This window comes from Eulemur rufifrons, chromosome 24, assembly GCF_041146395.1.
Source record: "Eulemur rufifrons isolate Redbay chromosome 24, OSU_ERuf_1, whole genome shotgun sequence".
NCBI lineage: Eukaryota > Metazoa > Chordata > Mammalia > Primates > Lemuridae > Eulemur > Eulemur rufifrons.
In genome coordinates this window covers 32,566,511-32,589,597 of record NC_091006.1, presented here as the reverse complement: position 1 = coordinate 32,589,597, position 23,087 = coordinate 32,566,511, and the positions used below count along the sequence as shown (strand labels likewise).

Sequence of the window (23,087 nt, the reverse complement as noted above, 5' to 3'; positions counted from 1 at the left end):
AATTTTCAAATATGACAAGTGGAGAGAATAGTACAGATGAACCCCTAGATGCTTATCTTACAGCTTCAATGATTATCAACATTTTGACATTCTTGAGGTAACAGCCTTTTATATACTTCAACATGAAAGTGCTTTCTTTATGCAAAATAAAAGATGAAATGTAATAAGGTATAAAAATAAAGTCACCCAATTGGATACAAAACCAATTGTAAATTATATAATTAGGGGGTGAGGGGCAGGAGAGAAATGACTAGTGGGAATGAGTAACATATGTGAATAAGAAAAAAATGACCACAACCTTTTCTTAAAATATTTTTATATCCACATGTGTGCACCCCAGCATAGATTTTTTTTTTTTCCCCTCTGTGGATCTAAGAGCTTTGTCTCCGATGTTCTGAAATTTCAGTGTGTATCTTGGTCTATTGATAATTTTGATCCATTGTGCCAAGCACTGAGTTTCACCCTCTTCATCTGGAAGCACATATCCTTCACACCTGGGAAACTTCCTTCTAGTAGTTCCTTCCTTTTTCTTTGCTTTCTTTTTTCTCTTCTCGACAGATATGGGACCTCCTCCACTGGCCCTCTAATTTTCTTTTCTTTTCTCTCTTATTTTCCTTCCCTGTCTTTCATTATCTGGGAGATTTCTTTAGCCTTACAACCCTCTACTTAGTTTTTTATTTCTATTGTTAAAATTTTAATTTCCAAGAAATTTTTTCTTTATTATTTAATCGTAGCATCCTGTTCTTGTTCATGCGTGCAATACTGCAGTATCTTTTCCCCCTCTTTATCTCTCAAAGAGTATTAATGGTAGGTTGTTTGTTTTAATCAAGTTTGCTTTTCCTGCATAGTCTGTTTTCTTCAAGTTGATTATTTAAGTTTGTTATTTTTAGCTCCTGACTTTGACTTTTCTGAAACATTTGTAGGGCTGAGAATTTTTCACATTTCCTGATGTCAGTATCTTCAGGTGGTTTTACTCTTTTTTTTTTTTTTAATGATCTGATTTTTTCCAGAGGAGACATTTCAGTATCCTGCCTAGAGGTTATATGCCTGGCTGATTTAAAATGTTCTCAGAGTTGGAGTTGTCAATTCCTGAACCTTTTGGTTCCATGGTAATCAATATGTCTTTGCTTTCTCATTGCTGATTTAGGATTCAGCTTTATTTGGTCTACTCAGTTATTTTTTCATCTGCTTTCAAAGTCCTAAAGGTGGTTGTTTTAAAAATTTTTTTGTTCTTGTGGGTTGAAATAAAATTGTGGTAATTCATTTATGGTTTTCTATTTTTCCTTTTTTGACCCTAACATGTGTAAATATTTTCCTAGGGTATTAAAATTTTTGGATAAATATAATTTTAAAGAGCTGCATAATTTATTATTTGCATATACCACAATTTACTTGTTTTTTTTTTTTTAAAGATATTGTTTGTAATGTTAAACTTTTATAAATGATGCTATATGCTGAGCAGCTGAAGGAAATTTCAAAAAATAATTCAAAACCTTTTGGTACAATGGTAGCATAATTTGGATGAATACTTAGTTTCTCGAGGTTACAGACTTAAGTTTTATTTGGATTTGTGTGATGTGACATGAGTTTGTTTTTAGAAAATCAGTCAGTGTCTTACAGTCATTCTTGAAATAGGTCATCTGAAATAATATCATTATGTTCTGGTTAGACAAATTTGAGTCAATGTAATCTTGAGTGAAGACAAGTGGATAATGATCAATGCAAGTTGACTAGTAAAGTTGCTAGAATGGTGACCATTTTCAGAATTGTTTAATATAATGAATATATTATGAAGAAATTAAGGAAAAAAGAAAAGCTAGGTAACACAGCCACTTTTACATGTTTAAAAATCTGCCCTGTTTTTTCTTGATACCTTCTCTAACCTTTCTCTCTACTGTAGCTACTCTTTCATCTATACTCCTCTCTCTTTCTCTTTTACCACCTCTCCTACTGCTCTTCCGCCACCCTTCCCCCTTCCTCCCTCTCAGTTTTTAACAGAGTAGTGACTATGCCAGGAAGTGCATTAGGCTTGGGTGGGGAGAGGAGGTCAGCATATACAGACCCTGTAGTCTTGAAGTTCATGTGTCTTAATGGAAAAGATAGGTATTAAATAATCATGCCAAAGATTATATAGTTATAAACTCCATGTTATATGGAGTTTGAAGAAGTGACATTTAAGCTGAGTCCCAAGTCAGTCAAATAACAAATATTTATTGTGTATTTACTACATGCCAGGTACTGTTTTCTTGACACTTGGGATACAGATTTATATTGAACACAGTCCATGTCTTCAAAAATCCTATGTTACAGTGGCAGCAGAAAGACGGTAATCATACAACAAAATAAACAACTTCAGATAATGATACTAATGAGAAATGCTATGAAGCAAATAAAAAATGATGATATGATAAAGATTGGTAATGTTAAGGGAAGGCCACTGTAAGGAGATATTGAAATGATGCTCGAATAATTAGAAGGAGAAAGCCATAGGATAATCTAGGGAGAGAATATTATAAGTAGAAGGAATATCTAGTACAAAAGCCTTGAGAAGAGGAGCTTGTAAGTTAAAAAGAATAAGAAAAAAGGTTGCTATGACTGGGCATAATAAAGATGGGTTGGAGAAGAATAGAGAAAAACAGTTCAGAGAGGGAGGGAGGGCCCATACCCTCCACATGTAAGTGCTTGTAGGCCTTGTTAAGAAGTTGATTTTATTTTGTTTATAATGGGAAGCTATTGGATAATGAGAAGAGACATGAATTGATTTTGATTTATAGTTTTAATCAGTTGCTTTGGCTGTGTACAGAGGATGGACTTTAGAGAGGTAAGAGCAAAAGTGGAGAGACAGGTTAATTTAGCAAAACAGGTGAGATGTGATGGTAGATTTGATTTGGGTTTTAGGAAGTACATAATTGATGGAATTTGGCGTATATTGTACAGGTAAAGTTGACATATTGGATGTGGATAGGCTGTAGATAATTCCTGGGATGTTTTGTTTTCCTTGAGCAACTTGGTAGACAATGGTACCATTTATTTATATGGGGAAGACTTGGAGAGGATCAGATTGGGGGAAATTGCTAGTTTTGTTTTGACTGTGGTAACTTTGAGATGCCTATTAGACGTGTAAGAAGTTGGATATAAATTGCTGGTGGTCAGGGAGCAGCTGGGGCCATAGTGTCAGCTCTGTGAGTATTCCTGACGTCCCCAGTCAGAGTAATGCATTTGTTTTTGTGTTCCCATAGCATCTTTAATCCCCCCAAATTTTTTCTCATGCCATTTATTGTATTGCTCTGTATTGTATTGTGTGTCTGGTTTTTCCTAAGGTCTATGATTCTGTTGTGTTTCTCTCTGTAGTCTTAGCTTCTAGTGCTTAATAGATATTTAATCAATGTTTGAATGAATCATGTTCACCCCCTCTGTCACCAGATCCTGTCAGTTTTACCTGTCAAGTGTCTGTCACATCCATTTCTTGTCTACCCCCATTGCCTTAGTGCTAATCCTCATCTCTCATTAAGATTAGTGCATTTTAAGTGGATTTTTTTTAAAGCAGCAGAACCCATTTTCAAATAAACTCAATGTAAAACCCTAATTATATGAAGGTACCAATTAGGGATTGGGTTGGGCACTGTTAATAAAAGATCTGACTATATTGACTTAAGTAGAAGAAAAGGTTTTTTTTTTTTTTTTTTCCCCACACAATGATTAGTTGGGAGGTAGATCATTTCTGGAATTGAATCAATGGTTAAAATATATCAGAGTCAAGTTGTGTGAGATTCTCATGGCCTTTGCCTCATGGGGAAGGAGAGTGATACTGAATTTAAATGGAGCAGGGTCAGTAGACTTTACATAGGGCATAAAATACGGTGTGATGTTATTTAAGTGTAGGGAAAATTAGTTTATTTAAATTTAATAATTTGATGATGATTTTAAGATAGGTGAGTATAAAAGCAAAAGAGCATAAACAAGACATTTCACTAGTCTAGAGAAGTACAACTGGACCACACTCAGGCTTTGGTAAGAGCTGATGGGATGGGCAAATCTTGGAGAAGTTGTGGAGTAAGTAAATACCTGGTTTGAAAGTTAATATAAACGAGGGGGGAAGACGTATTATGGAGACAGATGACTGACTTCAAGCTTCGAGGTCTACCGAACCGGCAGAATAGTGGTACTGTTAATGGTGATGGGAACCCAAGGGAGAAATGGTATGGATGTGCAGTAGCAGATTTTTTACATTTGTGTAACAACAACTCCCAGTCTGAAAAGAAAATGGTCAGAATGGCTAAAATAGCCACTGATTGTATTTTCTTAGATAAGAATAGTCAACACAGAAGGGTAAAATTCTTCAAGGCCTTTCTGGAACTCTGAAACATGAACTTATAACACTCTGAGTATATTGGACTCATATTGGACTCCTGGACTTATTTGTGGTGATCTGGGGAAATTTATGAAAGTCTCAAAGAGTTAACAGTTTATTGGGCTTCTGAGTGGCATTAATACGAACTTATTAAAAAGTTGGAACATTTTGATCCCACAATTCATCTTTGTTGGTGCCTTTCACCTGATGCTATTCTAAAATAGGTTAATTTGAATAAATATTCTGCAACCAAATATTCTTTTATTTACTTCAAATCAGATGTTAAAAACTTATTTTAACATCTTAAGTACACTATGTTTGAGTGTTCTATTAATTAAACAAGCTAATAACCTTTTTTTTTAAGGTACAGCAGGGAAGAACTGGAAATTCAGAGAAAGAAACAGCACTTCCATCTACAAAAGCTGAATTTACTTCTCCTCCTTCTTTGTTCAAGACTGGACTCCCACCAAGCAGGTTAGTTAGACAGTTGTATCTCAGTTATTGTAAGGCATTGGTATCCTTTATGTTGTAATTTTGCTGTATTAAGTCTAAAAGCTCTGAATGTTCTGCCAAAAAAACTGGAACATTCAACTTTGTTTTAGTACAAAATGAATTCTTTTGAGAAACTCTTCTGGGTGCTATTCCATCTAAAAACCCGGGGTAAACAAAAAATAAAGCACAATACATAGTTATATGTATGTATAAAGAGACCAAACAATCTTGCCTTCAGGAGAGGTGGTTACAACAATGGTCTTACTGTTTTCTGTGTTTATTATTTTTGCATAAAGAATTATTGAACTTCCTAAGTCCAGCTCTGTTGGCCTAAAGGTGTTTTGCTGATTTTAATAAAAGAGGTTGTAGAAATTTCATCCTGGAAAATCTTTCAAATTGAAACCATTTTCTTTTCTTTCTCTGGTTTGGTGTGATAACACCTAATTTTGTATACCACAAGGTACCAGATATAATAGGCAAATATGCTGGGAAATGTCCTTTTTATTTAAATGTGACAAATGGTTACCCTGTTACCCTATCACCAGGAATATGGTAAAGTATAGGTAGGCTAAGACAAGGGACGTTTGATGTCAGCAATTTAATCTTGGATTAGATAAAGATGACAAGTCTGGGCCTGAAATAAGTCAATAACCTAACTATTACTAGTCTCAGTGAGGTCATTTACCTTTTGAGTTACTTGTTTAAATTTATTTTATACAGTTTTCTGTTTTTTTTTCTATAATTTTGTATTGTTTTAAGACATTATATTTTATAAAATACTAATGCAGGAAGAGACTTTATGGGAACATCTGGTTTAGTCCTAAGATAAAGATTCTTGAAGTTTTCAGCCAAAATTAAATGTCATAAAACGATCTGGGATTTTTATATATTTTTGTAGACATATCCAAATGTAATTATTTAAACTAAATGTCTTGTAACATGTTTGGTTAAAGAACTTGATAGCTAAGGAATGTTGATCCTTTTACTAAGTAGTAGTCTTTTGGTTTTTACATTTTTTAAGAGGTCAACTTGTATTCATTGAATTTATAGTGTTCTACAGTATAGAGTGGTATTAAAGCTTGGACTTTGGAGTCAGACTTCTGGGGTTCAAATTCTGGCTCTTCAGCTTACTAGCTGTGTGTCCTTGGATTTTCTAATCTGTAAAATGCAGTACTAGTACTTTCCTCACATAACCTACTTATGTACATTAAGTAGGTTCATTTATGTAAAGTGTTTCAGAACAGTGCCTAAAATATTCTCTTAGAGGTTGGCTTTTATCATAATTATACTATTTAAAAATCATTAACAGGTTTTCTGTACTTTGCCTTTTGGTTTTTGTTAGTTGTTTGGTTTTGTGTTTGTTTGTTTTAAACTTTGGGCCAGATTACAAAGGGCCTTGTTCAATTATAGGGGCTTTGGCTTTTCCTATAAGTGAAATAAATGGGGAGTCACTGTGAGATTTTGACCAGGGCAATGAAATAATCTGATTTAGGTTTTTAAAGTCTCAATTTAACTGCTTTACTAGAAACAGACTATAGAGTTATTAAGAGTGGAAACAGGCCAGTTAGGAGGTTGCAGTAATTATCTAGGCAAGAGATAATGGTGACTTGGATCACGGTGGTAGTGGTGGAGATGGTGAGAAGTAGTCAGATACTGGATGTATTTGAAAGGTAAGCCAATAGGCTATCTTGATGGATTGGATGTAGGTTGTAGAATAAAAGAACCCAAGGGTGAATCCATGGTTTTTGTCCTGATCATCTTACTGGAATGATGGGTTTGTCATTTACTGAGATAGAAAGGGCTCCAGGAGGAGTAGTTTTTGGAGGGAGAAGATTAAGAGTTCGGTTTAGGATATAATAAAATTGAGATGCCTACCAGACATAAAAATGAAAAATGTGAGCAGGATGTTGGATATATGGATCTGGAGTAGAAAGGAAGAGTATGGACTGGAGATAAACATTTGAGATAAGCTGGGTATGCTGGCTCACGCCTGTAATCCCAGCACTCTGGGAGGCTGAGGCGGGAGCATTGCTTGAGTTCAGGGGTTCGAAACCAGCCTGAGCAAGAGAGAGACCTTAAAAATAGAAAAAAAAATTAGCTTGGCAACTAAAAATAGAAAAAATTAGCCAGGTGTGGTGATGCATGCCTGTAGTGCCAGCTACTTGGGAGGCTGAGGCGGGAGGATTTCTTGAGCCCAGGAGTTTGAGGTTGCTGTGAGCTAGGCTGACGCCATGGCACTCTTGCCAAGGCAACAGAGCGAGACTCTGTCTCAAAGAAAAAAAAAAAAAAATTGGGATAATCAATGTTTAAATAGTACTTACATGAAGCTGTGAAATCGAATTCAGCTGTAAAAGAGATAAGAATTGATAGAGAAGTAGTAAGAGGACAGAGCCTGGGACACTCCCTTGTAGGTGAGAAAAATAAGAATGAACCAGTAAGAGGAGACCAGTAAGGAGGAATGACTAGTGAAATAGGAAGAAAACCCTTTGTATGTCTCAAAAAGGATGTGTTTCAAGGAGGAATGATCAACTATTAAATATTACTGATTGATTGGTCAAGAAGATGAAGACTAAGAATGACTTTTGGATTTTAAAATGTAAAGGTCATTCGTTGGCAATCCTGACCCAGGATCATTTCCATTGGTTTAAGGTGAAGATAAAAGAACTCTTTGGAATGAGTTTAAGAAAGAATGGGAGGAAAGGAATTAGAAGGAGAAAACATGGGCAGTTTTCTGGGTTTTTTTTGTTTGTTTGTTTCTTCCTGTGCGGACTGGAAAAATGGGACAATATCTGGAGGGAAACTGGGGGTCAGGAGAAAGTTTTTTCAAAATGAAAGAAATTACAGCATTTTTGTATACTTACGAGAATGAGTTAATAAAGGAGAAATTGATGAAAGAAGTGAGAAGGGGCAGTTGCTGTAGAGCAGTGTTCTTGATAAGGCCAAAGGGATGGATGTAATATACAAATGGAGGGGTTAGCTTTAAGTAGAAGCGTGAAAAATTCATTCATAGTTACATGCAGGGTACCAGCACAGGTGGGTGGATAAGTAATGGTAATAGGAATAATTGAAAGTTCTCTTTCTGATTGCTTCTGTTTTTCCCAGCAAAAGAAGATACAGGCTTATCTGGTGAGAGTGAGGATAGTGGAGGGTGATGCTGAGTGTTTGAGAAGAGAGAATGTCTGAAATAATCCTTTGCTGCTATGTGAATAAACAAGGAGAAAAGCGTAGGATTGCTAGGCAGTAGGTGGAGGAAAATGTGGGGTCAAGAGAGGGATTTTTTTCAAGATGGGAGAAATTACAGCATTTTTATATGCAGATAGGTATAAGTTAGCAAAAATTGACATGGAGAGAGAAACTGTACAGTAGTCCCCCTTTATCTGCAGTTTCAGGTACCCGTGGTACAGTGCACTAAAATGCTTTGAGAGAGACCACATTCACATAACTTTTATTGCAGTCTATTGCTATAATTTTTCCCCCTTTATTAGTTATTAATCTCTTCCTATGCTTAATGTAAAAGTTAAACTTTATCATAGGTATGTATGTGTAGAAAAAAACATATATAGAGTTTGGTATTATATGTGGTTTCAGGCATGCACTGGGCGTGTTAGAACTTATACCCTGAGGATAAGGGAGGACTACTGTGTGTTTCTAACTTTCCTTTCTTCTTTTTAAAAAATTTTTTATTTTTAATTATTATGAGTACATAATAGTTGTGTATGTTTATAGGGTACATGTGATGTTTTGATATAGGCATACAATGGTTAATAATCACATCAGGGTAATTGGGGTATCCATCACCAAGGATTTACCATTTCTTTATGTTAGGAACATTCCAATTCCACTCTTCGTTATTTTAAAATATACAGTAACTTACTGTCGACTATAGATAGTCACCGTGTTGTAAATACTAGATCTTATTCATTCTAATTATATTTTTACTATATTTTTGTACCCATTAACCATGTCCACTTTATTCCTCCCCCCTCCCCACACCACTACCCTTCCCAGCCTCTGGTAATCATCATTCTGCTCTATCTCGATGAGATCAGTTGTTTTAATTTTTAGCTCCCACATATGAGTGAGAGAACACATGAAATTTGTCTTTCTGTGCTTGGCGTATTTCATTTAATGTAATGTTTTCCAGTTCCATCCATGTTGCAAATGACAGGATTTCTTTCTTTTTTTTAGGCTGAATAGCATTCCATTGTGTATATGTACCACATTTTCTTTATTCACCTGTTGACGGACACTTAGGCTGATTCCAAATCTTGGCTATTTTGAATAGGGCTAAAATAAACATGGGAGTGCAGATAGCTCTTTGATACACTGATTTCCTTTCTTTTGGGTGTATACCTAGCAGTGGGATGGCTACATCATGGTAGTTCTCATTTTAGTTTTTTGAGGAGCCTCCATAATGTTCTGCGTAGTGGCTGTACAGATTTACATTCCCACCAACAGTGTATGAGGGTTCCCCTTTCTCCATGTTCTTGCTGGCATTCGTTATTGCCTGTGTTGTTGACAAAAGCCATTTGAACTGGGGTGAGATGATGTTTCTTTGTAGTTTTGATTTGCATTTCTCTGATGTGTGATGAGGTTGAGCATTTTTTCATATACCTATTGGCCATTTGTATGTCTTCTGAGAAATGTCTGTTTAGATCCTTTGCCCATTTTTTAATCTGGTTATTTGATTTTTTTCCCATTGAGTTGTTGGAGCTCCTTATATATTCTAGTTATTAATCGCTTGTCAGATGGGTAGTTTGCAAATATCTTCTCCTATTCTGTAGGTTGTCTCTTTGTTGATTGTTTCCTTTGCTGTGCAGAAGCTTTTTCGCTTGCTGTAATCCTGTTGGTCCATTTTTGCTTTAGTTGCCTGTGCTTTTGAGGTATTACTCAAGAAATCTTTGCCCAGAGCAATGTCCTGGAGTGTTTCCCCAGTGTTTTCTTTTAGTAGTTTCATAGTTGAGGTTAATGGCCATGGTTTTAAAATGAGACAAGTCAGCTTGTTCTTGTGTGTTTCTCTCACTCTTGTCAGGTATATGAGTGTTCATGGAGAATAGAGTTGGATTTAACAGGGGTTAAGATTATAATAGGCAAATATGAAAAAGGGGTAGAGGGGCCAGGAACATGAGAGTAATTGACGAGGGACTGATTATAACAGTGGACCATGGATCCAGGGAGAGGTACATAAGGACAGATGGGAGGGCAGAGATGGGTAAGGGACAGTAAAAAGGAGGTAAAGAAAGGATGGAAAAATTAGCACATCTATCACTACTAAAGAAAAAATAAATAATTACCTCCACATCCTATAGAAACTACTTAGGTTGTTAATACTGTCAATTTTGTATATAAAAGGACAGCACTCATTACTCGTTAGAAAAGTTTGTTTTCTGGGCTCATCTTCATTTGATCAAAAGGATATTTTTTAGTCCTTGTGAATTATTTCCTTAAAAAAATTTTTTTTCTGTTTTACTCATTATATTTATGGAGATTAGGTAGACATCTTTGAAAGTAAAAATTTTACTGACTTTAGGGAGAAGACAGTAATGCCATTTATTAAGATATATAGAGTCTATACAGCAGCTGTTTAAGAGTAACTAGCTGTACTACTGACCTAAACACTGTCTTTTGTTTAAAATCTTAGATTCCCTTATTAATGTATAGATAGCTGTTGATATGTTTGCACATTTTTTAATGGTTTTTTTATACTTTAGCAGTAGAACTGTGGGTTGCCAACTTTCTGTACTTACCAGCAATTTGGCATAGTTAAGTAAATTGTTAATTTAATATATCAGAATGTTTTGCTTAATCTTTAAAATTTTTCATATTACCTTTTTTTGAGATAAATATAGAGAAGTGATATATCATAAATGTACATCTTGATAAATTTTCACAAACTAAATATACTCGTGTTAAACCAGTATATAGATTGATAGACCATTACCATTATCCTTAGAAGCCCTGTTATGCCTTCTTCATTTGCTTTCATTTTTAAAATGTTTTATTTTGATAAAAACTCAAACCTACAAAAGTAGCAAAAGTACAAAGAACTTCCAGATTCACCAGTTAATGTAATTTTGTCATATTTGCTTTATTAATTTCTTAAACATTTTTCCTTCTGAACCATTTGAGAATGTTAATTTTTGATGTTATGCCCCTTTCCTCTAAACACTTCAGCATGTGCTACCTAAGAATAAGGACAAGTGTTACATAATTGTAGGGCACAGTTAGCAAAGTCAGAAAATCTAACAATGAATCAGTATTTTTATCTAATTATAGGCTATAAATTTTGCCAGTTATCTCAGTAATGTCCTTTCTGGCATTTCTTTTTCTTTCCTCCTTGATTTAGGATTCAATCTAGGATCATTCATCACATTTAATTATTTTATCTCTTTATTCTTCTCAAATCTGGAACAACTTCTCAGCCTTTGTATTTCTTCACATTGAGTTTTAGAAGTGTACAGTCTAGTTGTTTTGTATATTGTCCCTGAATCTGGTTTTGCTTGATTATTCCTCATGATTTGTGGACTCAGGTTTTGTGTTGGAGCAGAAACACTATGTAAGTGGTGATGAGTCCTTCTCAGTGCTCAGCCTGGAGAGATACCTGATGTCAGTTTGCCCCTTATTTCATTAGTGATAATAACTTTAATCACTTGGTTGTGGTGGTGTTTTTCGGGTTTCTGCAATGTGAAATTACTGCTTTTCCCTTTGTATTTAATAAATAATTTGTGGGAAGACTATGTGTAAATATCCCATTCAAACTTTACGGGAATTTTAGCATTCACTGATGATTTTTACTTTAATCAGTTATTACTGTGATGACTGCAAAATAGGGATTGTCTTACTCTTACTTCTCTCAACATTTATTGGTTGGCATGCTCCTTTAAAAATGAGCTTTCCTACTCTCCCACTTACTATCACTTAGACTCATTAAATCTGTTTTATGTGTGAGAGTGTGTATGTGTGGTTTATAAATATGGCTTATTTGTGTATGTGGTATATAAACCATGTATATGATTTATATACACTAATTCATTTTGATGCTCAAATTATTTGAAATTTGGTTAGGGAGAGCCTCTTCAGACTAGCTCCTATGACCTTTTGACATGTCTCCATCATCTTTGTTGGAGGATTTCTTTGTTCTTTGGCATTACCAAGATGCTCCAGGCTTATCTTGTACTTTCCCTGCCTCTTCCCTAGAAGCAGCTGTTTCTCAAAGCCACCCTGATTCCTTTTAGTGGGAAACAGTAATTAAAAATCAAGATCAGGGTGCTAGCTGTGCTCATTGTATTGGGTTATTATTATTTCCAGGCCTTTTCAGCACTCAGAGCTAGGAAAAAACTGACAATTTCAATATGAAATTGCCACATGTATTTTTTTTTTATAACATTTAAATCATGAAATCATCATGTTTCATTTACTTCCAGTTTGACAACACAGGGTTCTTGACACTTAGTTTCTTTTCCCTATTCCATTTTGCATCTCACTTTTTTCACAGTGAGAACTTGGCTCTCAACAGCTTCTACACACACACACACACACACACACACACTCTCATTTAATTAATCTTAAAATACATATACAATGGATTCAGAACTTCTACTCGTAACCATTTTAAAAAACAAACCAGTTAAACAGAGTTCAAGATTTGTTTACAATTCTTTTTCTTTTTCTAGACTGAGGGTATGTATATAGTCAAAAGTTTCTTTCAGAGTGGTTATATTAGTTATTTAAAATATAATTTGGTTCGTAACATCTGTTTGCATTCAATTTTAGCATTGCTTTCCTCCATGCTTATTGATTTAATTTTATGATTTGCATATATAAAACATTTAACGTAGTTCCAGAGGCAAGGCTAAGCTATCCAAAGGTATACAGAGATTTGTCACTCTTTTCTCCATTTCTTTCATTCCTGTCAGAGCAGATTTCATTTCATTTGGTTTCTTATTCTTCCTATATTTCTTTTACATAAACATATTTTTCGGATTGCTTTGAAAGAGCGTTTTATTCTTTAAAGTATTGGCAAGAATGTAAATAGCTGAACTTTTTTTTTTTTTTTTTTTTTTTTTTTTTTTATGGAGTATGTCACCAGGGATAAAGTTAACTTCTTTGGAATTTTACTTTGAAATCAGAGTTATTTTGAAATGGAATTTTCATAAAATATGTATTTAGTATAGGTTTTCATGAAACATGTCGAAGTGTTACTGTTAACTGGTTGCACTAACAATACTTATATCTGTTATTGAAGAATATAGGGAAAGAAATATCAAAATTTTGAATAAGATTTTGTGAAACTGCAAAAATTAATGTTAATCATAGAGGCACAGAAATTTATTTCTTGATAATGTATTATAACCTAATGTAAGCCCTTGTTTTTTTTCCTCATTTCTGCATTTTGACATCATACTATATTGAAGAATATTTTCTAAACCTATTCTGGAGTTAATAAAGTATTGATAACACATCTATATTTAAATACCACTAGTAGTCTTAGTGGCACAGCAAGCATTTTATGATCTGAGAATGATACTGTAGGAACATGCTCAAGGACTTTATAAAAAGCAGGTCAAGGAAAAAAAAAAAAACAGAACAAGGGGGGTCAGAGACAACAATATGTAAGAAAAAACATAGAAAATTTATCTCACCAGAAACAGCACCTCTTCTCAGTCTCAGACAAGTACTGCCTCCAGAAAAGCCAATTCAAGCGTTGGGAAGTGGCAGGATCGATATGGGAGGGCCGAATCACCTGATCTAAGGTAAGGCTGTTTTTAAACATTGGATACTCCCTGATGTTTAGATCATCAGTGTTGTTTTGTCTTATTAGTAAGTTAATAAAGTTTGTCCCATATTTTGACCCCCCCCAGATTATGCTATTTTGGGGTACAGCTGTGGGTTTTTTAGTTACCTTCTGAATTAAGACCTAGCATGTATCTTGCCACTCATCTTTCTGGTCTTTTGTAATGTGTAATAATAATTTGTATTGAATGACACTAATGGGTGCTCAGTACATGTTTTTTTCTCCCCTTTGCTACAGGTTAATTCTTCTTTCTCATATCATAGCCTGTTAAAAATTCCCCAGGTGCTTTTCATTACTTATTGGATAACATCTAACCTGAGCCAGTATTTAGAACCTATAAAATTTGACTCCACTGAATTTTTCCAGTGCTTATCCCCAAACTACAGTGTATAGAACTTTTTCTTTAAGTAGGTATACCAGCTGTCCTGAGATATACTATTTCCTTCATTGTTGTTAAGCTTTTACTAATGACCTACCCCCCATAGAATCTTGGTTTGTGTTCTACATCTTATATTTATAAGGCATACAACATTGGGAAAATACTATAATTTCTCTGAGCCTGAAATATGGAAATAATGACGTCATCCCTAAGGGATATTACGAGAAGCAACTGTGTTAGGGTATGAAAGCACATTGCCAACAGTAATCAATCTGGGAGATTATACTTTGTTGCCTGACTTTGAAATATAGACCAAGATTCTTTCCTAATTTACCATTTGAGGTTTTAAATAATTATGGTATATGAGGTTTAATTTTGTTAGTTTTCATTTTGCTTTTGTTGCAGAATTTTAAGCTTTTTTCTTGGGAGCTTGATACTATATTAATGTGCTTTTAATTACTTAAAAACTTTAAAATATGATCAGATACCTTTGTAACATGATCAGATACCTTTGTGACAACTAAAAGAAAAGCAAAGGGAGGAAACACTATCAAAATTTGATTTTCTTAGATTTGTCTGTAGAGTCTTAGTTTTATATTCTACATGAATTGTAAGAATTTCTATTCAGTTTGCTTTGATATCATTTCCTATTAGAAGAGAAATAAGCTTTGTTATTCTTAAAAGTGGGTATTCATCTCAAAGTAAGACTATTCAACTATAAATCTAGTAACTAATACAGATAAAAATATATTATCTGTATTCTTAGAATAGTGTCAGTTGCATGCGTTGCTTTAGCAGGTTAAGGAATGAAAGTGTTGATCCTATTTTTAAAAGTATTCATTGACTTTTTTTATGTGTATTATATGATAGTGGTCTTTGTTTTTTAAACATAAATTCTGTTACAGAAACCAATAGAAATTTCAAGTTATTTTAAATAAAAGAAAGTTAAATCTTACAGGTGTGAAGTATATGAACCTTTTCATATTTGACATTTTTGTGAAACCCAGAAGTTTAATAGTTTTGCAGATGTTTCCATGTAATAACTAACTTGATTATTATAGTGCATGAAGAAATGCTTGGATTTATATTTAACCCAGCCAACAATGTGGACAGCCTATTTACTGATCCTAAAAGGACTGGACAATAAGAACTTTAATTATAAATTCATTATCATGCTGCTAGTGTTAATGAATCTTAAACTCAAAACTGTTTCATGGCATTAGTATTGGATTTGGATTTTAGGTTTAGTTTTGTCAGTAACTACTTGTGTGAATTAAGGAAAGTTGACTAAAGTCTTTGAGCCTCCATGACCACATCTGTAACATGGGGGGGCTAGACTATTATCTGGAAGGCCTCTTCAATCCTGAAATTCTTTATTTTCTGATTAGTCCCTGGTTTGCAATGGAAAAAGAGATCTGAGAAATCAAGAAATTTGCCCAAATTTGCAGCTAAAGTAAAGAGGCAAAGTCAGAACTAGAATACCTGGTTTACTACCTTTGAATACCTATACTTCAGGCAAGTTGACTTTTGTAGGCAAAGGCATAGAAATACTTAAAATATGTTATTTTTAATGTTATTTTAAACTTTATATTTGTTTCTTTTGCTTTATTGTTTTAACATCTGAAATTCTCTTTATATCAATTATTTAATTTAGAATTTTTTATGTAAACCATTACACTTTTTAATATAATATTTTATTTCTTGACATAAGATGGCTGGTTTATAGTGAAGATACTGGTTCTTATACCTGCAAGTGATACAAGTCAGTGCTTACTCTGTATGAACTTCCCCTATACTCCCGCCTTCTCCTCCCAAAAAAGATACTTTGGAAACAAAAAAAACTCTCTACTCTGACTTTGTGATTAGTCTTAGGGAATGTGTGTAGTAGGAAATTTGACACTGTATTTTCTGTTTTTGAAAATTCCCAAAATACATACTTTAGATAAAAGATACTGTTTCTCTTTTTAAATAGTGTGTTTGTACATGCATATATGCATACACTTAAATAGCATAAGACAGAAAACTAGATTCCAGCTCTTGTATTTAATGTAACTAACAAATCTGGAGTTTGTTTGAGGCATTGCTTTAAATCTGTTTGTGAAGAGCAAGTAAATAATGGTTGAGATCCTTTTCATAAGTTACTCTATTTGAAAACTTGGACTTCTTACCTCATGCTCGTTACTCTTAATTTGTATAATATAGTGTTTTTCAAACTTAACAGTATTTTTCAAGGTAACTCTTGTGTATAATGACGGCATTTTATTTTGCTTTACAAATTTGCTTTACAAATTTGAATTTGTAACTCTTGTACAGCCAGTTAGAAGAATGAAGCAGTTTTAGTGAATGCAAAATATTGAAGTTGGCAATATGGATGATTGCTGTAAAGTTATCCTAATGTGCAGTTTATTTCTGTATTTTGTTTCATTTTATAACACCAAGTTCTGCTCCCTGTAGAACTTAAGTTTCAGGCTCAATTGTTCTTATGTCTACATCCCAGTTTCAGAATGCTTTTTAACTGATTCATACTCTTGAATGAGGAATAGTAAAAATTACTTTTCAGTCTTGAATCACTAATACATTTAAACCTGCTTGTATTTCTTAGACAAACACAAAACTTCTAATAAAACTGGGTGTTAAATGAACACTATATCTAAGAATGACCTTTTCATCTGTTCTTGAACTATCTACTTTTATGTCTTCATGAGATAACATACTGAAAAGATACACCCATACCTTGTGATGTTTGAACACTCTGAATGCATTGTTACTGTAGTGTGTAGTTCGTAAGATTTTATGTGATTAGACATATACATATACAGGGCTTTTATTTAATTATTTTTTAGTTTCCTGTAGAGCTATGTCTTTTTCTATCAATGATACATTTAAAAGCATGAAATTAAGCATAAATTTGGCAGGTAAGGCTTTATTCCAAGCACTGTACAAGAGTGACTAAACTTGACTACACTAATTAAACACATTTATGTCCTTCAGTGAGTCAATTTGAGCACATTTCACCTTTAAGCATTCAAAGTTTTGTTTTGTCTCCAATAGATCTAAAAAGTAAGTAACATTTTAAAAATTCTGGCACCAGAACAATTAATATGGAAGACACTTAGTATGGAAGAAGGGCAGGGATTTGGAGTGTTCATACTGAGCCTGAATCCTGGTGCTGCCACTTTAGTATGCAAAAGAGCCTCTTTCCACATGTGTGGAAATGAAACTAATTGGATTTACACCTTACTTGTAACGTCCTTGTAAGAATTAAGTAACTTGTCGGTTTGTGAAAGCACCTGTTGCCAGGCTGCAAAGTTAAGGTCAGGCCCAGCCGGTGTTGGTTTCCCTTGGATCTCTGCTTTCGTCACAGGCTTTATCTGTCTAGAAAATAAGTTATACGTCCTTAAGACAACACTTTAAATTCTGTGGTTTTTATTTTGGTCATACGTAATCTTTCCGGACAGGGTTTTTCATTCATAAATCTTCAGCTAAACATTAGAATATATTAAGTTTTCTTTATAAATTGTGTGTGCACTATGGAGAAAAATTATTCTTGTGCTTGTGAAAGTAAAACACACAGGTTTGGAGGCAGTACATTTCAGTCTGTAAAACTGAAAGATCAGTATAAAGTATGTCACGAATGATAGCTATACCTTAATTACCAGACTGTGATGGGTTTGTATTTATTGGGTAATACAGAGTTAAATATTAATTTTTATCAGCTACTTTAAATTCTTTTCTAGAGCAGAACAAACTGTTTTTAAGTCTCTTTCTTGAACTTGCTGTTAGAATTGTAGTCCTCAACTTTGGCTATGTACTGTAATTACGTGGAAAGCTTAAAAAGAGCATTGATGCTTAGGCCCTAGAGATGCTGATTTAAATAGTCTGGTGTGCACTGTGGGCATCACTATTGTTAAAAGCTCCCCAGATGATCCTGATGTACAGGCAAGGTTGAGGACCACTGATTTGAAGACTTGATTCTTGGTTGGCATAAAGATTAAAGTCAAAGGCTAGGTGGGCACGTTGGGTTTTGAAGTAAAATGATAGATTCAGCTATAAATGGGAACTGATTATTTGCATAGCATTTTACAGCCTCACACAGACCTTTCCTTTATGTGAGTCTCATTTAATTTATATTCTCTGCTGCTTTGTAAGCCTTTAGGTCGTAACCACTGTCAAAGGTGGATCATGTTTCTTTTGCAAGCAAATTGATTAGAAATCCTGCACATATTTCCCCCACGTCCTTTCTCTTTGCTCATGCTCATCCCTCCATTTGCCATGTCCTACCTTCCCATCCTGTGTTTAAATTCATCCTATATGTCTTTCAAGGCTCAATCTCTTTTCTAAGGTAGCTTAAAAGATGTTATGTCAGTTTCCATGCAGAACTGTTTGCATCCATCTATTTAGACATATGACCTGAATTAAACATCATACCAAGTGCATCTGTCTCTAACTTCGAAATACGAAATAGCCACATTCTAGGTTTTTTCCCTAGAGAATAAACCTTTGTACTGTCTGCTGCCCAATTCTTATTAGAAGCTCTGCTGTGAAAAGACATTCTTAGATTTCCACAAGGGAATGTGATTCATCCACTCTTTTAGAATAGTGGTTCTGAACTTTCTTTGAATCAATAACCCATTTGAAAATTGGCTAGAAACTGTGGCCTCTTGTCTGAAAATTACATGTATACACATGTACGTATTTAGGTTCAGACACCTCCTGATCCCTCTTTAGAAAACTATCGTATGCTAGTTAAGGACTCGATCTCTTGCTGTAAAAAGCACAATACAATCCATAAGTCAAACCTGACTATGAGGAGGGCAAAATACTCAGACCACATTGTTGTGCTTCCCCTGATTAAGTTGCTTTTATTGAATTGAACTTTGTTGTTGTGCTTCACTTAGCATTGAACATTTTGAGAAACAGCTCTGAAATTCACTTTTGTTTTTGTTGTAGCAGTATTGGAGATTTTATCTTTATTTCAGTGTTTTGAGGTGGCAGTCCATTAGTGGGTGGTAAAATCAATTTGGTGTCCCCAACCAATATTTCTTGCTTTTGTATTTGCTTTTTTCCTCTGTTGTATTTAAATATGAACAAAATCATATTTGATTTGAGTGTTACACTTTTTTCTTTGTAGTATTATTTCATGAACCTTTTAGTTTTTATGTAATATGTGTATACTGAATTGCTATGCAAATTACATTTCTTACTGTGTTTTGTGATCAGTAAAGCTTATAAACTTCTGTACTTCACATTTATCTTAAAGTGGACTTAAAGGAGAATTTTTTTCTCTTTATTCTTACCTGTAAAATGGCAATAATAATAGTTGCTACCTGATAGGGTTATTATGAGGAGTAAATATATATAAAGTACTTAGAACAGTGCTTACCTAGTACACAGCAGGTGCTCAATAAATACTAGCTATTATTTTTACCAGGAAAAGCAATCTTCAGAGGTAATGCTTTGTTTTTATCTTATGCACATTAAAGACTTTAGTTATGAATCATGTCCTTTGCTTTGGCTGCTGAGAAAAAGCAGCTCAGAGATAAATTTATGGCCAAAGATTAGCAACTTACCTTTTGTCTATCTTCTCTTGGCCCTGATTTGTCATTTAAATACTTCTGTTGCATCTCTGCAAGCAGCTGTCAAACCCTCTGGGACATCAGAATCATCAAAATATGACATCTTAAATTTAATTCTATTATAATTTCAGAGATGTTTTTATATTCATCTGTGCCAAGAGGGAAAGTTGAGGCTCTTGTGAATATACACTTACTTGCCTGTTTAACTGTAGATTAACTGAAATATCAGTTTGGTTAATTTCTGATTTTCTCAGCTTTTTACTAGATGATTGAATTCAGCATGGAGAAGAGAATTACGATAGCATTAGCTGTCTTCCATATGGAACACGTTTGTAGGCCCAGTTAAACCTGTGCTATGTGGAAATATAAGTTACAGTAGATTTCCTCGCAGTGAAACTCTACTAAATCTTTTTATGCAATGAAATAAAAAGCTGTCCGTCAAGAACTTTCATGGAATAATATGGTTCAATATTTTTCCATAATGTGGCATGAGAATAACATTGAAGTTTTAAACTATTTGTCAGTGTTAAATACTACGTGCTTTTTGTTACTTTGGTACATACTATATATCTGTCATGAAACATTTCTGAGCAAAATGGTAAATGTCACATTTCTGATTAAGGTAAATCAGTTTATGTGGTAAAAATACCTGGAAAAGAAGGTGTCATTAAAATGTAGGAATTGCAATTTTCTGAACTCCCTCTAGGGGTATACAGTTCTTAAGGCTGATTTCTCAGTTGTATGTTTTTAGAAACATAGTGTTTGCTGTTTTGAATCTAAATAATCCATTTAAATCTCAAACTACTTAGACTTCTCTGACCATATTTAATATAAACCTTGAGAGATGAATGCTCCCATATGTCCAAGAATTTTTGAAACCCAGAAGTCCTTAGGAGAAAATGGTAAAAGACAGAGTGTAGAAATCTTTCCCCTTAGAAAAATTAGAGTCTTTATATGTAGGTTTAATTTTTACTACTTTTAACAATTTTCAATCTAAATTTCAAATCCAGACAATTGTGGGAGAATTCATTCTTGATGGGGATAAATTTAAAAGTGGAGAGAGGCGACTCCAGCGGTATGGAATAAAAAAGAGTAGGAAAAGAGATTAGTACAGTAGAAGTAAAGTTGTTGGACAATGAAGTCTTGGTAGAGTAAATGGTGAGGGAGATCCTGCCCTGAGAATACACACCTGTGTATATGGTAGGATGTTGAAATCTGAGATGTATGTGTATCAGAGGGTTGATGGCATGTGCTTTGATACAATGAAGTTACGGTGGGTATAGCTTTGTAATTATTTTAAGTTTTAGAGAAGAAATTGGAGAAATATTTGTTTTATATTAGAGGTATTTGGGTTTTTCTAATGTGTAAATGTTAGACTATTTCCCCAACTGTATTGGAGGATATAAGTTTAGCAAAATCACTCTTGATCTTTGGAGTCATGAGGGAATCTCGGAGGTCAGTGACCTAGGCATGAAATTAGAAAGGCTTAAGGCCGGGCTTGGTGGCTCATGCCTGTAATCCTAGCACTGTAGAAGGCTGAGGTAGGGGGATTGCTTTGAGGTCAGGAGTTCGAGACCAGCCTGAGCAAGAGCAAAACCCCGTCTCTCCCAAAATAGGAAAAAATAAATAAATAAAATGGAATTAGAAAGGCTTAAGTATTTTTTTTCTAAAATTATAGAGAAAGGAAGTCTTCAGTGGGTAAGAGATGGTAAATGGGAATTGACTATGTACTTGAAGACATTTCAGATGTCATTACGTACTTTTTGTAGGGCTATCTTTATTTTTGTGAACATAACATCATTTCTGGAGTGTTTCAAGATCCACTTGAGACAAATTTTCACTAACTCATGGTTCCTAGAAAGTTCTTAAATTTCTCAAAGGTGAGTTGCTGGAAGGAAGCATACCTAACGGGAAGGGGTCTGTAGACTTTGAAAAACTCAGGTTTGACAGTTAGTTTTGCCATTTAATTATTACTTAGGTCAGTGACTTCACTCTGGACCTTGGCTTTGTCATCTCTAACAAGTATACGGTAATTTTTAAGTTGAGAGTTTTGGTGAAGTTTATGTATAACAGGTTAGGAATGGTAGCTGGAGTTATTAGTCATTTTAGGAACCTAACCTGTTGACTGGGAGGATCCATGTTTTACTTTTATAAAGTTTTAAATACAGAAGTGTTCAAAACTGAAATATAAATGAAGAGAAATTCATCTAATTTGCATCCACTTTTCATTGCCTATTTCCACAAGTGACTTTTGTATTTTGTTTGGCACATATACTTTTATAAAGTCCTTCTTCAGCTGTACAATAGCTTTTAATGTTATTTTAGTTTTTTAAAATATAGCTTACTAGGTTTTTCTATTAAATTTGCCACATTGTTTTGTGGTAGACTGTTTTTCCATATCCTCATATTGGAAGTAGGGCAAGTATTTAAATATTTGAATTTTTCTATCTAAAGGTAAGTTATCAGAAATGGAAAGCTGGTTCCCTTTTTATGTTTTTTAATGCTTGGAATATATCATTAAGAAAAATATCCTGTGTGTGTGAAAACTAGCAGTATTTCAAGCCGTTTTGTAGAATTTTTGAAGTTTCTATAATAGAATTATATGTGTGTCACAATTGTAGTGTCCAAGAAATTTTATGTCCATTTGTCTAGCATTTGCTATCTGATTCAGTTTCACAAAGATAATTCAGTTGGACACTATTAAAAAATAGTACATTTAGAAGAAAAGCTACTTAAAATGTAGCATTATGATCATTGTTGGGTGTGTTGGTTCTAGCTTATTAAACAGTTTTTATGACAGTACAAAGTAGTGAGTTTCCAACTCGTTGGAAGTCTGTTGTGAACCGATTCTATTTTAATATACATTGCATTCATTTCTCACTTAATATTTTTGTTAGTTTTCAAACACCTAATTAGGTGAAACTGAATTGATTGAATTTTTATGTTGCAGGAGATTGCCTGGAGCAATTGACGTCATTGGTCAGACTATAACTATCAGCCGAGTGGAAGGAAGACGGCGAGCAAATGAGAACAGCAATATACAGGTTTGGTATTCAACAGTAAACAGTTGTTTTAACTGGAAGATGATATCTGAGTTCTAATTTAATTTACTTAACATACATTCATAGTGTTATGCTGTGTTTTAGGTGCTACAGAGAGATTTAAAAGGTGGAACCAGTCATCCTTATATGTATTACAAAGGCATTTCTATTTAGAATTTATAATCTCTGGATCTTTTGTAGTAAGGTTTTTCATTTTCCTTGTTATAAATATAATACAGGTTGAATATCCCTTATCAAAAATGCTTGGGACCAGATATGTTTCAGAATGTGGAATTTTTTTGGATCTTGCAATATTTGCATATACATTATGAGATATCTTGGTGATGGGACCCAAGTCTAAACATAAAATTTGTTTCACGAATAATTTGTTATAATAATTTACTGATTTATTAAAATCTTTTTTCCCTTGGGGACCCTGAATAAACTGTGTTGT

General features: G+C 34.0%; 1 protein-coding gene across 47 annotated transcripts in view; it reads left to right on the top strand.

Annotated features, from left to right (window-relative positions):
• The window catches only part of FIP1L1 (factor interacting with PAPOLA and CPSF1), a 64,983-nt gene that overhangs the window by 16,312 nt on the left and 25,584 nt on the right, over positions 1-23,087 (top strand). For 22 of the 47 annotated variants that reach the window (XM_069457631.1, XM_069457628.1, XM_069457622.1 and 19 more), the window contains 3 exons: positions 4,716-4,825; positions 13,489-13,596; positions 22,543-22,636. In XM_069457631.1, the coding sequence (XP_069313732.1) occupies positions 4,716-4,825; positions 13,489-13,596; positions 22,543-22,636 (312 nt within the window). The remainder of the gene's footprint in view (positions 1-4,715; positions 4,826-13,488; positions 13,597-22,542; positions 22,637-23,087) is intronic. The other 25 variants (XM_069457647.1, XM_069457646.1, XM_069457645.1 and 22 more) reach the window with 4 other exon arrangements.